Source organism: Palaemon carinicauda, chromosome 18 (genome assembly GCF_036898095.1).
Source record: "Palaemon carinicauda isolate YSFRI2023 chromosome 18, ASM3689809v2, whole genome shotgun sequence".
Taxonomy (NCBI): Eukaryota; Metazoa; Arthropoda; class Malacostraca; order Decapoda; family Palaemonidae; genus Palaemon; species Palaemon carinicauda.
Genome location: NC_090742.1, coordinates 15379045 through 15395007, shown reverse-complemented (window position 1 = coordinate 15395007; position 15963 = coordinate 15379045). Strand labels below are relative to the sequence as shown.

General features: G+C 37.4%; 1 protein-coding gene across 2 annotated transcripts in view; it reads left to right on the top strand.

Moving 5' to 3' along the window:
• Positions 1 to 15963, top strand: part of LOC137657627 (zinc finger and BTB domain-containing protein 14-like) — a 59028-nt gene that overhangs the window by 37455 nt on the left and 5610 nt on the right. The window contains exon 6 of one of the 2 annotated variants that reach the window (XM_068392005.1): positions 4545 to 5244. The exons of the other annotated variant lie outside the window; for it this stretch is intronic. Within the exon in view, the coding sequence (XP_068248106.1) occupies positions 4545 to 4937 (393 nt within the window). The 3' untranslated portion in view covers positions 4938 to 5244. Of the gene's footprint in view, positions 1 to 4544; positions 5245 to 15963 lie in introns of those variants that run through there. 2 annotated transcript variants of the gene reach the window in all.

The following is a 15963-nucleotide window of genomic DNA, read 5'->3' as shown; positions in this document are numbered from 1 at the left end:
CAGAGATGGAGTGTGTCTTTTTGCAGGCTCTTGCACTGATTTGTAAGTGCAACAAACTGGGTGTGGCGACCATTCCTTTTTCCCGCACTTCAAGATAGCAAGGTTCTATGAGCCTTTTAGAAGTTCAACAGAGAGAGTCATAACTCTGAAGACTATCTTTTTACTAGAAGTAGCTTTGGCAAAGAGAGTTGGCAAGTTGTGTGGATGTCTTGTTTACCTTAGAATGTTGGAAGTAGGTCTCATAGTTTTGTGTGCAAACTCAAAACCAAGCCAAGAATGCGTTAGATACTTTGTGTCCCGAGAGGGTTTCTGTCATGCTATCTGAAGAGGACTCTACATCTCAGGTTTGAGTGTCAGCGACTCTTCCTTAGCACTGGCAAAGTGGTGTCAAGAACAGTCTCTTTCTAGCTTCATGAGGCAATATGAGCATACACTTCTACCAATGAGGTGGTTGATATACCAGTTCAAACTAGAGCTCCTGAAGTCAGGAGTATTGATCCCACTTAGACTGCGAAGAATCTTGCAGTCAGACAGGGGATGAAGGTGTTTGGAAGTGCCAAGCAATCTTTTCATCCCTTGGTTCAAGAGAGTATACCCACAAGTACTTCAACACTTTTATTCTTGTCCCTGTGGTGGCAGCTCTAGTAGTTTTTTAGCCAGCCCAGCTCGCATAGGGGACAGAAAGCATGTCTATGGTAATGTGTTTGATGTAAATTTGGAGGAATGGTAGAATGACTGGCTCTTCCTCTTCTTTGTATTTTTTCCTCACTTGGGGATGATGCGCTTATACTGTTACATGGTGGATCTGATATTGATGCTGGTAAGCTATATTTCTGAACACCCTTTTTATTAGACTGCATCTGTAAGAAGTGCTGTTCTTACACATAAACATTTCATCCTTTAGAATAGAGAAAAGTTCTTGGTCCAGTGGTGGCTGCTCAATTAGTAGCGTAGCCAACCCAGTTCCTACGCTGGACAGGAAGTATCTTGTCTATAGTAACTGTGTAAATCTGGGATGAAAAGTAGAATGACTATCTCTTCACCTTCATTTTTTCTTCCCTTCTCTTGGGAATGAAGTGGTTGTATCGTTCCTTGCTGGATGTGACTTGATGCTGGTATGCTACACTACCGAGCTCCATTTTTTTTTTACTAAGGAAGTATCTCTCCCATCTTCCCTTGACAAAAGGGAGAATGGTGGAATATATACCAACCTGTTGATCATCATACGCTAGGTATATCATTTTGGATTGCTCTCCCGTTTGAGGGAATGGATTACTCCTTTGACCACTTGCAGGTCAGGCCCTATCAGCCTATTCATCCCCATGATGTACAGATAGGTGGTTTCTTCCAACCCACCAATTAGTGAGTGTTCCTATTTTAAAGGACAAAAGATTTGTATACTCATAGTAAGAAATTACAAATTTTAAAAGTAATTTGTCTTTTTACTAGCTATGCAAACATACGTCTTTAAACTTAAACTTCCGACCTTAATCACCCCTCTCAGTCCTGAGCCAAAAATCAGAAGTGAAGTCTTCAACTGGTGGGTTGACAGGGCTACTTGCCCATGCGCACCACTTGTCATTAACTACCTCGTTAGCAGATTCAGCGGCTGTCCCATCTCCGCTGAAGACATTTTAAAGAACTCTGGTTTGTATAGCTAGGAAAAATAAGAAATTACTTTAGGATTTTTTTTTTATTTCCACCCCCATCATCCCTTTATGAGGGGGATGATGGTGAAATTAATACCTATCCATTGCCCATCTTGCCCCAGGTATTTCCTTCCAGAGAGATACTGTATCTTCATTGACCAATTACCAGATACATAACCAAGTACTGTCAAGGCCCTATCAACCCTATGATAGGCTGATAGAGAGTTCTAGAGTCGTCTCCCATGCTCCTGTATTGGACCATGGAGACTGGCAAATTCCAAGGAAAAAAAAAAAAAAGTTTGGTTCTGTAGGACTTCCTGTCTACCAATTAGTGACTCTCCGTATTTTAAAGGACAAAAAGTTTATACAAGTGTTGGAACAAATAAAAAGTTTTTATGTAATTTATGATTTGCCTATACAAGCCTGAGTCCTTTAAAGTTAAACTTGCCACCTTTAATCATCCCTCTTAGCCCTGAGCCAAAGGTCAAAGGTGAAAACTCTTTGACAAGAGAGTGGGCTGGTTTACTTTCAAACACTCACCACCTGTCGTTAACTGCCTCATTAATTATTTCAGTGGCCATTCCAGCTCTGTGGAAGGCATTACCTATTTAAAAGGACTGAGGTTTATATAGCTAGGAGAAATACAAATTATTTTAAAAGTTATATTTTGTTTATTTCTTTCTTTCAAAATATATAATTTTTATCTATGTTTTATATCTTCCTTTTTCTACTGTTTTTTTAGAACAATAATGCCACATTTCTAAACTATTGATGTGTTTATACAAAGGATTGATATTTTTTAGTGAAAATTGGAGTAAGAAAAAAGTATAGGAGTATTACATCTCTATGGGAAGAGACCAAAGAACATGAATGAAGAGCTAAAGGCAGAAAGCAAATGTAGTTAATGGCTGGCCTGAAAATGGATGCTGCAAAGATCTATAGATACCACCTTAAGTGTGCCATATAAAGCACATTACACATGGCATCCCTCATGGGAGTTTACTTGATTTCATCAATCAAATACTCTTAATAGCAGGTCATTTATATCAGCAAATGGTATAGATACAATTGACTCATTTTCTTGTTAGTGAATATCTACATAAATTTGCCTGAACAAAACAGAAATTTAGTTTTAATTATCAGTGAAGGCATAACAGTGCAATATTTTCCATAAATGCTAATTGGTATAGTTCTGTGTTCTGAAATAATTATACTCACAATGTTCTTTTGATATGATAGGATAGATTATTGTGTTTAAGACCAAGATATTTAAAGGAATATTATTGCACTGAGGCAGTGCTCTACCATATTTCATGCGGGAAATGTTTATCAGCATACGAAATGAGAGAAATAAATCTTAAACAAATATTTAGTTATATTAGATTAACAATAATTTGCCTTGTTGCTTGCAGTTCATAGTAAATAAGATTGAAGTAAATATATATTTGTTAGTGTTAAGAATTCTCATTCTTTCAACTAGTGATGTTTAATATGTCTGATTATTGGCACACTGTACTTTACTAAATAACTTTAAACAAAAATAACATCATCACTATCATTCACATATTTCACTTCAGGTTTTATGGGATTTGGCTTTTAATATGCTTCATTAGTTCCCTTTTGTCTTGAGCATACACTGTATTCTAATATGGTCCAAGTTGTCATCCAAATCCTTTCTCTTTGATTTGTGGAACCTTCCACTTGTCGGTATACAGCCACTTTTATATTTACATTTCTGTTAGTGATTATTCTTCTACCTTTTCCATCCCAATTCTAACCATCTTAGACTGCTTTGTGGCCTAGGAATACCAAACTTTTCTCCTACAGTACTATGTCAGTTGGGCCTCATTTCTAGCACTCCTCTGCCATGATTCATAGCATTTTGTAGTCACATTTTCCAGGTTTTCTTGTTAGCTTTCATGCTTCACTATGTCAAAACATTTCGCTCTGTTTATCAGTGCTATTTTTTTTATTTACTAGTCATCCAGTAATCTCTTCCCCCTCTCTCTTGGCTTTTACTGCTTTTCTTTTTGCTTTTCAGCTTTAGTCTCATAATTTAGTATGCCATCAAGGCTGTATTACCTTCAATCATATCAGTGTTTTTAATCCCTTGAGTATTAGCTCATTTGATACATACACCTGACACAAAATATTTTAATTGACTTTATCTATGCAATCTGGAGCAGCTCTTGGGACACTTATCTGGCGATCGCCAGACTGGGGTTCGAGTCCCGCTCAAACTCGTTAGTTTCTTTGGTCGCTGCAACTTAACCATTCTTGTGTTTTGGAGAGCATATACTGTTGGTCTATCTGCTGAGTCATCAGCAGCCATTTCCTGGCCCTCCTTGGTGCTAGCTTGGGTGGAGAGGAGGCTTAGGCACTGATCATATGTATATATTGTCAGTCTCTAGGGCATTGTCTTGCTTGATATGGCAATGTCACTTTCCCTTGCCTCTGCCATTCATGATCAGCCTTTAAACCTTTAAACCTCTACACCACACTACATCATAGACACGGCCCCCTTTCAGATTACACCCTCAAGTTTGCGTCCATTTTGGTCATCACAAACTCTGTTTTTTCTTTAAAAATTTTCCTAATCTCAATACGTCATATCTCGTGGTGCCATTACTCTAACAACATGTTTCTTTTTTATTTCAGTATCCTACACTTCATATTAATTTCCTTCATTTAAATGATTTCTAATAATTTTGCCACTATTATTGATTTATTTCTCTGCAACCTTAATTTCTTCATCTTAATCTTAAGTTACTTAGTCCTTTTTTTTTCTTTTTTCTTTCCTCATCCACTCTGCTGTTCTAAACTTTGACCAATGTAAATTACTATGAATTTATATTTTTGCAAACACAAGGTTGATTATTGGCTTTGCTTTTCTAGGGTTGCCTTGAAGAAACATACTCAAACATGAGGGGATCTGTTTGTTCAGATGGAAACATATTTCGAGAGTCTTGCAATGTAAATAGATATGGAATTGAAAAACAAGTGCTGAATGATCCGCGGTTGGACGTAGATAACAGTCGACATGCCAGGGAATGGAGGTGCATGTTTCCTGAGTGTGGCTATGTTACAGACAGAGAATCTTGGCTCAAGCAACATTTCAGAAAACACACAGGCGAAAGGCCATTTTCGTGCCCGTATTGCTCTTTTCGATCAGCACAAAAGGGAAATCTCAATGTTCATGTCAAGAGAGTTCATCTTATAGACCCAGTATTTACTGCAGATGAGAGCAATAGCAGAAATTCAGAAAGTTCAAGTACTTCATATGCATGAGGTGATTTATTAATATAAGTCATACAAAAGTATTTCATGTCTTGTTTAAAAACTAGATCTTTGAGCATTCATTTAGAGATAATTTTAGCATACAGCCAATGTCAAAAACTTGATTTGATTTAGAAATTAAAGTCTTGTAACACTCAAATGGGTTCTAACTGTTTTGTTCATTATAATGATATACAGTACTAGTATTCTTGAAAATATTGTTGAGAAGTGTGCATTATATAGTGAGAGGGCTGCTACAGTATATTGAATGGTAAAAATACTTGTATCTAAGTAAAAACATTAACAATACTATACTCTACTTAGGTTCTTACTTTTCAGTTTGCCTTTGAACTTTAGATATTGAGAATATTTAGAATGCATAGAACTTGTAGAGCAATGTCTTGCTCTAAAATAGGAATGTAAGTTTACCAGCTATATCTCCTGTGTGAATATTGTTACCAATTTTATATGTAACTCTAAGACTTCAAATTTATGAACTTGTAATTGTTCCTACACAAAATATAAATCATTATCCTTTAAGTAGGGAATATGTTTTTGGTACGATCTAAATGGCCATTGAATCATTTAACGAGGCAGTTAAGCGACAGGTTGTAGCGAGGGTGAGAAGCCCATACCCATCCAAAGCTCTTCACTTATGTTTTGAGCCACAACAAGTACAAACGTGTCGTTGCGCCATAATCAAAATTTTTATTTTCTTTTCCTTTCAGGAAGTCAGTGCTGGTTGTTGATTGCTAGGATAGTGAAGCAAGGGACTCATATATGCGACATTGGTTAAACCTGCTGTAAATTCACACTATCTCTCTGCTTCTTGCTAGGGGCATGATTGTTTGCAGTTATCCCTGTGTGCTAAGTGTAGGTCGTGGCCTCCTGTGCAGTGTCAGGCATATGCCTTTATGGAAAGGAAGGGAGTTTTGCTTCTTCCTCCTTCTCATTGAGTGCATCTCCTACTGCCACTCATGTGCTTATGTCCCAGGCTTGGTCCCCAGAGAGTATGCGTCAGGAGCAAGGAGCTCTTGAAACTACGTTGGTGGGCTTTTCAGGTTTTGGTGGCGTGTAAGGTTCCCATCAGAGGTAGGAAGCTCTTCTGTCTGTGCATACTGCTAACGATGAGTGTGACCTAATGGAGGTTTTGGTCTTTCAGGTAGGCTCTCAGTGTCAGTGTGTCCCTTTGTGATGTGGTGCATGTTTCAGTTTCCTGGAGCCAAAGTACGGGGCTGGGACTATAACCCTGTGTCATGTCCCTCTACCATGGCCCCAGGGTTGTGGATTGTGTTCTTCGGCTCTCCCAGTAGCCAGGTGGGAACAGGTGTGTGTGTATCTATGCCCCTTTTGCCCCCTTTGATGGAAGAGCTTTTGCATTCTCCATCTCCCTTTCTGCCTGGACTTTAGAGTCCTGCTTCTCTCTCGGCCAAAGATACTACGGTAGAGCAAGTTGAGATAATAGCACAATATGAGGCTATCATTACTGTACAGTACGTGTTTGCATAGAGTGAAAGACCAAGAGTTGCGGGCCGTCGCTCCATCCCGTCCGACAGTGCCAGGAACTCTTTTCCTGCTGTTGATGCCTTCCTGGGCCTTTTGTTGAGTTTCATGAGAGTGGAAGACCTCATGCTTTCAGGGGATCTGAAGGAAGCGTACTAATAAGTACCTGGGCATCAGTCTATTAGAAAGTACTGTACTTCCTTTTCCCTATATGATATGCTGTACCTCTTCAGGACTAAGTGTAGTTTCACTGCCTTTAATATACAGAAGTACCCACAAGTCCCTTGACATTTTGGTGTTTGGTCTTGTGGTGACCTCTTAAGTAGTCGAGTAGTAAATCCAGCTCTCATGCAGGACGGTAAACATCTCGTCATGGTAACAGATAGACTTAAGCCTGGAATGAAGGCAGAATGACTGGCTTTTCTCCTCCATTCTTTCTGCTCCTCTATTAGGGACAAAACCACTGAAGCAGTACTCGCTAGTTCTGACTTGATGCTGGTAAACAACACGTCTGAGCTCCATCCTTTAGAACCTAGAGAAGTGCTCCCCATCATTCCTAGACAAGGGGGAGGATGGTGAAATATATACCAACCCATTGATCATTATACACCAGATATATTTTGGATTGCTATTTCCTTTGGGGTAAGGGATCCCTACTTTGGCCACGTACAAATCTAATAGGCCAGGCCTTATCAGCCTATTCATCCCAATGATAGATAGATAACAGGCTTTTGGTGTCACCCCATCGCTCCCATATGGGAGCAGGTAAATTGAAATTTCTAGGAAAGGAAAAGAACCAATCAGTTAAGTTTTAGTTGGACTTCCAACCCACCAATCAGCAAGTCTCCCTACATAGAGGACGATGGTTTGTACGTGCATAGGAACCCATCCCGAATTCTTTAAGTAATTTGTATTTTTCCTAGCTACACATATCCGAGTCCTTGAGGTTAAACTTCTTTCCTCAACCACCCCTCTCAGTCCTGAGCCAAAGAGTCATGAGTGAAGAGCTTTGGACAGGTGGTGGGCGGGGCTACTCACCCTCGTCCCACCTATCACTTATCTGCCTTGTCAAACAATTCAAAAGAAGTCCAGCTTATGCTGAAAACATATTCCCAACTTAAAGGACTCAGGTTTGTATAGCTAGAAAAAGTACAAATTACTTTTTTTAAATTTGTGATTTTTTATAACTAAGGAAGTAAAATCAGAATTCTGAAAAAAACTCCTGTAAGGGAATTGATACTAAAGATCCTTAATTACATGCATCTGAATCATTACTAATAAGGTTAATGTTATTTTTTTCATACAGTACAATACTGTACTGAACTTAAAACAAAAACAATGGTTTTTTGTCTAAATTGTAAGTAAGAATTGTCGAAAAGCATTCCTTCGGAGAATGATTATTGAGCAATCTCATATAATATATACTTGTGTCATGTTAAAGGAATTTAGCCGATTTAAATTGGCTGTTTAATCAAATTACAATCTGTCGCTATACACAGTTTTCTTTCTCCTTCAGTAAAAAAAAAATCAGATCTGCAGAAGTTATGTCTAGTCAACTATTCACCTTTTGTTACTAATTGATGATGAACTGAAAACAAAATAAAGCGTAAGTGAAAGTTTGCATCACCAAAGTGAATACTGTATGGTTAATTGTGTTAAAAAGTATTTACAGTATATTAAGTTTTGTACACAAGATATTAAGATTATCTTTGGTGTTCTCAAGGATGTTTGAATAAAAGCATTCTATCAACTGTATGTAGAATACTAGATCAGAATTTAAATTAATTTGTTTTCAGATTCTCTTCATAGGGTGAAATGCTTTACACAATTTGCGTTGGGCTTGTTAAACATGTTTCAAGAGTTAATTCCTCTAATTTTTATAAAGCCTTAAAGCCAAACCCTTCTCAGATGGGTTTATTATATGTAAACAAGACATTGCAGAGGCTGGGCTATCAGTACACCTCACGCTGTGCACCGCAGGTATTACCCAATAAGCCTTTGTTGTGTCTCGTCTATCTCCAGCTGCACCCACATATTACGCCTTTTATTCAACCTCTATTCCTGCTTCCTTTTCATCTTATGTAGCCCCTCTTGCTTTAATGTAATATTGCAACTGTGAGGCTTACCTTGTTTCACCTTTTAACTAGTTGCACAGTGCTTTATTTATTTTTACTCTATAAATCTCTATCTTGCTGTCCAATCCCTCTTAACTACTTTTTTTCTATCTATATGGTACTGAATACTTTTGGTTTTTGTACAAGGTCACCAGACCAAACTTTAATAAATCAAATAAAATTATCATAAAAGAAAGTAGCTTCAGTGATCTGTCTTTTGGATCACTATATGACCAAGAATGCAGCTCATCAAGAAATGTAGCTCGGTACAGTAATATCAGTCATTGATCTGTTAGTGATAATTTTTGTATGAGCACAAATAAAGATTATGGCTAATCAAAATGGTTACTTATTGATATGGATCACATACAAAGAACATTGATGAACAACTAAGGAGATGTTACGATACAGTGAAATAACTAGTTTCTTGGGTGGAGAGTTTTGGAAATACAATTTACAAATAAAAATGTGACTAAGAGATACTCTATATTGTTCAGAAAATGGATAATAGTTCAAGATCTCAAAGTCTGAGAGGTCTTGGTTACCTTAGAGTAGAAATTGAAGGGCAGAAAGCTGATCAATAGGATGACTCAAAAAATTATGTAGATGAATCAGTTGGGAACTGAAAAAAAATTTATTTAGATTTTCTTTAGTACATACATACTAAATCTTTTTCATTCTATTATAGTAGTTTTATTTTTTTTCCTTTTTCAAGACAATGGTCGGATTACCTAGGAAATGGCTTATTGTCTGAAAAGAGTACAGTATTCCAAAATCAAACCATTGTTCTCTAGTCTTGAAGAGTGCCATAGCCTCTGTACCATGGTCTTCCACTGTCTTGGGTTAGAGTTCTCTTGTTTAAGGGTACACTGGAGCACACTATTCTATCTTTTTTATCTTCTTGTTTGTTAAAGTTTCTACAGTTTATATAGGAGATATTTGTTTTAATGTTACTGGTCTTAAAATATTTTATTTTTCCTTCCTTTCCTCACCGGGCTATTTTCTCTGTTGGAACCCTTGGGCTTATAGCATCCTGCTTTTCCAACTAAGGTTGTAGCTTTGCAAGTAATAATAATAATAATAATAGTGATAATAATAATAATGTGTTGTGTGAGGAAGTGAATACTGTAGTTGTAAAGTGTGCAAATGTCTTTTCGAGAAAAAAATTCAATCAAATCAATTTTGTAATATCCTTCTGAAATTTGTATGAATTACAATAGACGTCAACTTAAAATGATGTTTCCAATGACCTATCTGAAAACCTCAATATAAGTAAATTTAATCGATGCATGCTTGGTTTTTTCTAAACTTCAGTTGTCATAGTCCAATTGAATATTTCATTATATGTAGTGTATTTTTTCAATTGTATGATTCTGAAAACTTCTGAAATATATAGAAGCCTTTTTTGTGGGGTGGATGGGGAGATCCAGAAGCCAATAAATAATATGAAGTTTTTAAGTGATTGCAGTATTCATTTCAGATCATATGCATAGGAAGGAAACAACAATAACCCTACCAAAGCATCTTACAAACATTAAAACAATTAAGGTACAAAACTTTATACAGTAGAAGTAAATTAGCTTCATAGTATGTGCATCATCTTATCTGCTCTTCTAGATGCACATTTAAAGATTCAGCTTCTATGAAAGCATCTTGTCATAAAGTGTTTTTGATTCTATGTAGCCCTTCCAAGAGCTACAAGAATTGCTTTGTACAGCTCTCTTTTTCTCTTTAGGTCCATGGATCTTACAGAATTGCAGAAAAATATTTTATTTAAATTAAACTTGGTAGTCATTATGCTTTAACCTTTGAAGTCACTAGCTTCCCCCCCCCCCCCAAAAAAAATGTTCTACTCTTCACTCTTGCATCTCTCCTTCGACTATGATCCCCAGTAGGCCACTGGGTAAGCACAACGGGCTATTCCACATAAGAAATAAGTATAATCGTAATTGAGAACACTGTGTGGACTGGCCTCTTTTTGTCCGACTTAATTTAAGATTGAAATGGCTTATATGGTGGAAGAAATTGAAGTTCTAAGGTATGTCTTGGTCTTGTTAGCTATGTATAATTAAGGAGGTCCAAAGGTAATTAAAAGAGCTTATCACATAAAAAGTTGAGGTACTATAAGTTGGTGATGGAGCCAAGTGAACTGGTGACTTGCGGGAACGACTTTGGAATCGTTAACTGGATAGTTGCTTGGTGGTATTTGTTAAAAAGGGCAAATCCTTACCCTTTTCCTGTCACAACTGCATAAAAACTTTCGGCATTTAGACTAGTGATTAAGGGATTAAAACAGTTCCCTAATTTAAGGCAGTTTTGTTATAAATGTAATGATTTGTTGAGATTCAAGGTGATATTTATTTTATCAAAATTGATGAGCTTGTATATGAAGGGATTTTACAAGGTGGCATATCATACACCAGTTTCTCCTGCCAGATGTACATCTGCATGTTGAATATGTTTTATTGATAAACTTGTACTGGTAGAAGCTTACTGAAAACAAAAGTGTAGACTGATTCCTATGACTTCTATCTATTCAACCGACAATAGTTAAGCTGGTTGGTTGGTCTAGATCTACCTTTACGAGCCATGATTAATAAGGTACAGTGTTACCACTGTGTGTTCTGGATTTAGTGCTAGAATGTTGTGACTGGTTATTAGAAAATTTATATTTTGCATATGAGGTAGGAATGGTTATCTACAGGCCACACAGATCTTAAAGGCCAAAGGTTGTTTACTAATTGTGTGATGACTCATAGATAACAGCTTAGTTCGACTCTGGTTGTGATATTCTCGGATACACAGAAGTTCTCTGATTTTGTCTCCTATTTTGAGATCCATTATGTATTCTAGTTGTTCAATTATATTGTAGGGAAGGTGTGCAGCTGAGTGTATTTTGGAGCAATCACATGCAGACAAGCTTTGAGTTTGTATGGTAAACCTTCTATTTCTTGAATGTCTTCCACTCTCATTTTGAGACAGTGCCAAGGGTAATGATAGGACTCATGTTTTTGAGGAGTCAGAATTACCTATTACAGTACTTTAATAGATTTAAAAGAAATATTAGGGCTTGTAAATTCTTCTTATGTAAATATCTTCAGTTCCCTACTCTAACTTGCCAAATGCAATCAGAATCTGAGATAGGAGAACATGTCAACTCAGGTACCTGATCCTTTCATTGGCAAACTTTTATGTACTAAATCCTAATGTTCAGTCATTAACATAGTGATTAAAGTTGTAGTTACAGCTTAGTAAAGTATCAAATCAATGTCACAAAATATGTAATCAAATTCTTGTTAGTGTTTAAGAAATTTGGGTTTTAGGCCAGTAGTAGTGCTTTGTTTACGTTTAGCATACAAATATTGTTGGTAAAGAGCATACAGTTTCTGTTATTTTGGTTACGAAAACTGCATAGTGATTTGATGGGAAATTTTGATTAAATAGTGAAGGAGGTTCTTAGCTTTCCTCACTGGGCTATTTTTTTTCCTATTGGAGCCCTTGGGCTTATAGCATCTTGCTTTTCCAACTAGGGTTGTTGCTTGGCTAGTAGTAATAATAATAATAATAATAAGAAGAAGAAGAAGAAGAAGAAGAAGTTTTGGAAAGAAGTGAAGAGAGTAAGGAAGGCTGGCTCAAGAATTGAAGAGACAGTGAAAGATGGAAATGGAAGGTTGTTAAAAGGAGAGGAGGCAAGAAAAAGATGGGCGGAATATTTTGAAAGTTTACTGAATGTTGAGGATAATAGGGAGGCAGATATAATTGCTGTTGCAGGTGTTGAGGTGCCAGTGATGGGAGATGAGAATGAGAGAGAGATTACAATAGATGAAGTGAGGAGAGCACTAGATGAAACGAGAGTAGGAAAAGCGTCTGGTATGGATGGTGTGAGAGCCGAGATGTTGAAGGAAGGGGGTGTGACTGTACTTGAATGGTTGGTGAGATTGTTTAATATGTGTTTTATGTTGTCAATGGTACCAGTAGATTGGGTTTGTGCATGTATTGTACCACTATATAAGGTGTAAAGGAGATGTGCATGAGTGTTGTAATTCAAGAGGTATTAGTTTGTTAAGCGTAGTTGGAAAAGTGTATGGTAGAGTAATGATTAATAGGATCAAGGATAAAACAGAGAATGCAATCTTAGAAATACAAGGCGGTTTTAGAAGAGATAGGGGTTGTATGAATCAGATTTTTACAGTAAGGCAGATATGTGAGAAATATTTAGCAAAAGGTAAGGAGGTGTATGTTGCGTTTATGGATCTGGAGAAAGCGTATGATAGAGTTGATAGGGAAGCAATGTGGAATGTGATGAGGTTATATGGAGTTGGTGGAAGGTTGTTGCAAGCAGTGAAAAGTTTCTACAAATGTAGTAAAGCATGTGTTAGGATAGGAAATGAAGTGAGTGATTGGTTTCTGGTGAGAGTGGGGCTGAGACAGGGATGTGTGATGTCGTCGTGGTTGATTAACTTGTACTGTATGTGGATGGAGTGGTGAGAGAGGTGAATGCTCTAGTGCTTGGACGAGGATTAAAACTGGTAGACAAGAATGATCATGAATGGGAGGTAAATCAATTGTTGTTTGCGGATGATACTGTACTGGTTGCAGACACAGAAGAGAAGCTTGGCCGATTAGTGACAGAATTTGGAAGAGTGTGTGAGAGAAGGAAGTTGAGAGTTAATGTGGTTAAGAGTAAGGTTATGAGATGTACGAGAAGGGAAGGTGGTGCAAGATTGAATGTCATGTTGAATGGAGAGTTACTTGAGGAGGTGGATCAGTTTAAGTACTTGGGGTCTGTTGTTACAGCAAATGGTGGAGTGGAAGCAGATGTACGTCAGAGAGTGAATGAAGGTTGCAAAGTGTTGGGGGCCATTAAGGGAGTAGTAAAAAATAAGAGGGTTGGGCATGAATGTAAAGAGAGTTTTATATGAGAGTGATTGTACCAACTGTGATGTATGGATCGGAGTTGTGGGGAATGAAAGTGACGGAGAGACAGAAATTGAATGTGTTTAAGATGAAGTGTCTAAGGAGTATGGCTGGTGTATCTCGAGTAGATAGGGTTAGGAACGAAGTGGTGAGAGTGAGAACTGGTGTAAGAAATGAGTTAGCAGGTAGAGTGGATATGAATGTGTTGAGGTGGTTTGGCCATGTTGAGAGAATGGAAAATGGCTGTCTGCTAAACAAGGTGATGAATGCAAGAGTTGATGGGAGAAGTACAAGAGGAAGGCCAAGGTTTAGGTGGATGGATGGAGTGAAGGAAGCTCTGGGTGATAGGAGGATAGATGTGAGAGAGGCAAGAGAGCGTGCTAGAAATAGGAATGAATGGCGAGCGATTGTGACGCAGTTCCGGTAGGCCCTGCTGCTGCCTCCGATGCCTTAGATGACCACGGAGGTAGCAGCAGTAGGGGATTCAGCATTATGAAGCTTCATCTGTGGTGGATAACGGGGGAAGGTGGGCTGTGGCACCCTAACAGTACCAGCTGAACTCAGTTGAGTCCCTTGTTAGGCTGGGAGGAACGTAGAGAGTAGAGGTCCCCTTTTTTGGTTTTTGTTTCATTTGTTGATGTCGGCTACCCCCCAAAATTGGGGGAAGTGCCTTGGTATATGTAATAATAATAATGATAATACAGTAATAGTAATAATTACAATAATAATAATAATAATAATAATAGATAGCGAAGCATAAAAAAAACTGACTGAGAAATCTAAATTGAAGGCAAACATGGAACATTGTTAAGGTTTGTGAGAATTTTTTTTCCAAAGGTAGAGAAGCTGGTGGCTTTGATGGTTAAAGCATAATGGCTAGCCTGCCAGGTAAGTATTTATAAATAATACATTTATAGTTATGGTAGTATTTGCAGGTTATTTATGTATCATCTGGATCTCTCAATTTTGGCAACGGAGGCTCTGTGTAGCCTCAGACACTGAATTTGAAGACTCGGTTTTTAATTTTCTGCCTAATTCTCAATTATTTATATGATAATCTCAGGACAGGGAACTATGATGATATTAATTAATGGGGGAGGTAATTAATAAGATGTATTTTGTATATTTTACATCCTTTGTGTTGGTAGGCTAACATAGAAGTGAATTGCATTCTACTTTATTTAAATACCAATTTCCAGAGGAAACACTTCATTCAGCTCAATATTTCATTGTTCATGTATTGTCAGGTATAGTGTACTTACTAAGCAGTAGCAAAGCAAGCCTGGTAAAGATAAGTTTATAAATTTCCATCTGAGTTTAATGTTGAATGTTCCTCTTGGTCCCAAGAAGAAATGAGACGTATATAATATAAGTTCTCAGACAGGGATGAGGTGCCAATTAAGTCTTACAAGTCTTTGATTTCTCCATGAACTGGAATTATAGAAATTGGATATAGCACCTAGCACTGTGTAACCTATCTTTTTCCTGGGTGAAATAAGTCTGCTCCTTTTCTCAGACAATTTTTGGTAACTTTAAATTAGTGACAGCTAGTTAGGTCAGAAACTGTTTACCTTAACGATTGTGTGGACAAATTACCGAGGGATGCTGGACGTATAAAGGCACAAGTATTGGTGTGATTTATTGATTTCCAATTTTGTTGAAAGGTCACAAAATAATGGTTTTCCATGTGGATTAAGTCCATTCTGAAAACAGAGAGTTCACTGTTTTAAAGGCAATAGCCTACACTGTAACAAGAACCTTTATTTTGTCTGTTATAATTAGCAAGTCTGCTATAGTCAGAAAAGTTAAAATGTATGATATTTCTTGATGCCTATTCCAGAAACTCCCATTACCATGACACATCTTTATATGGTTATGAGAATGCAGCTCTAGCAATTCACATGATATAACATGCAGGGGCACTAATTCACATTTTGACACGGATGCTCATTTTTAGCTACAGGCAGTTAAGAGAGGTTGAACAAGATTAGGTTTGTGTAATGTAGGTAATTATTAGGTAGCAGTAAGGCCATGACAAGCAGCCTTTGACCATCAGGCTAACATGAAGCTACGTAAATCTGTCATTTATCATCAGGTAACCAAATAACAAGGAGGCTGAAATTATATATCGTAAATTGTTGGTACCATTGACCATCACACCTGTTGTACAGTACTTTGTTGGCGGGGGACATGAAACTCTCCTTTACTTATAGATCCTTTGAATGATATCTCGAGTAAGATCAGACAAACCCAGTTGTGAGAGAATCTTTACACTGTACCCGTACTACAGAGACCCGATGACCAGACTCCTAAGGTTTTTATAGATACTCTTATCATTGGATCACTATTCTTACAAAATGATGAGTACTCTAGTAGATTTTATCTTCCTCTTGGATAGACTGTATGGATAGAAAGATGAATCAACAAAGCATTTATATTCAATAGATACAAACTACTGCCTTTACTTGAGGTCATTAAATTCGTGTTGTAATTAGGAATTTACC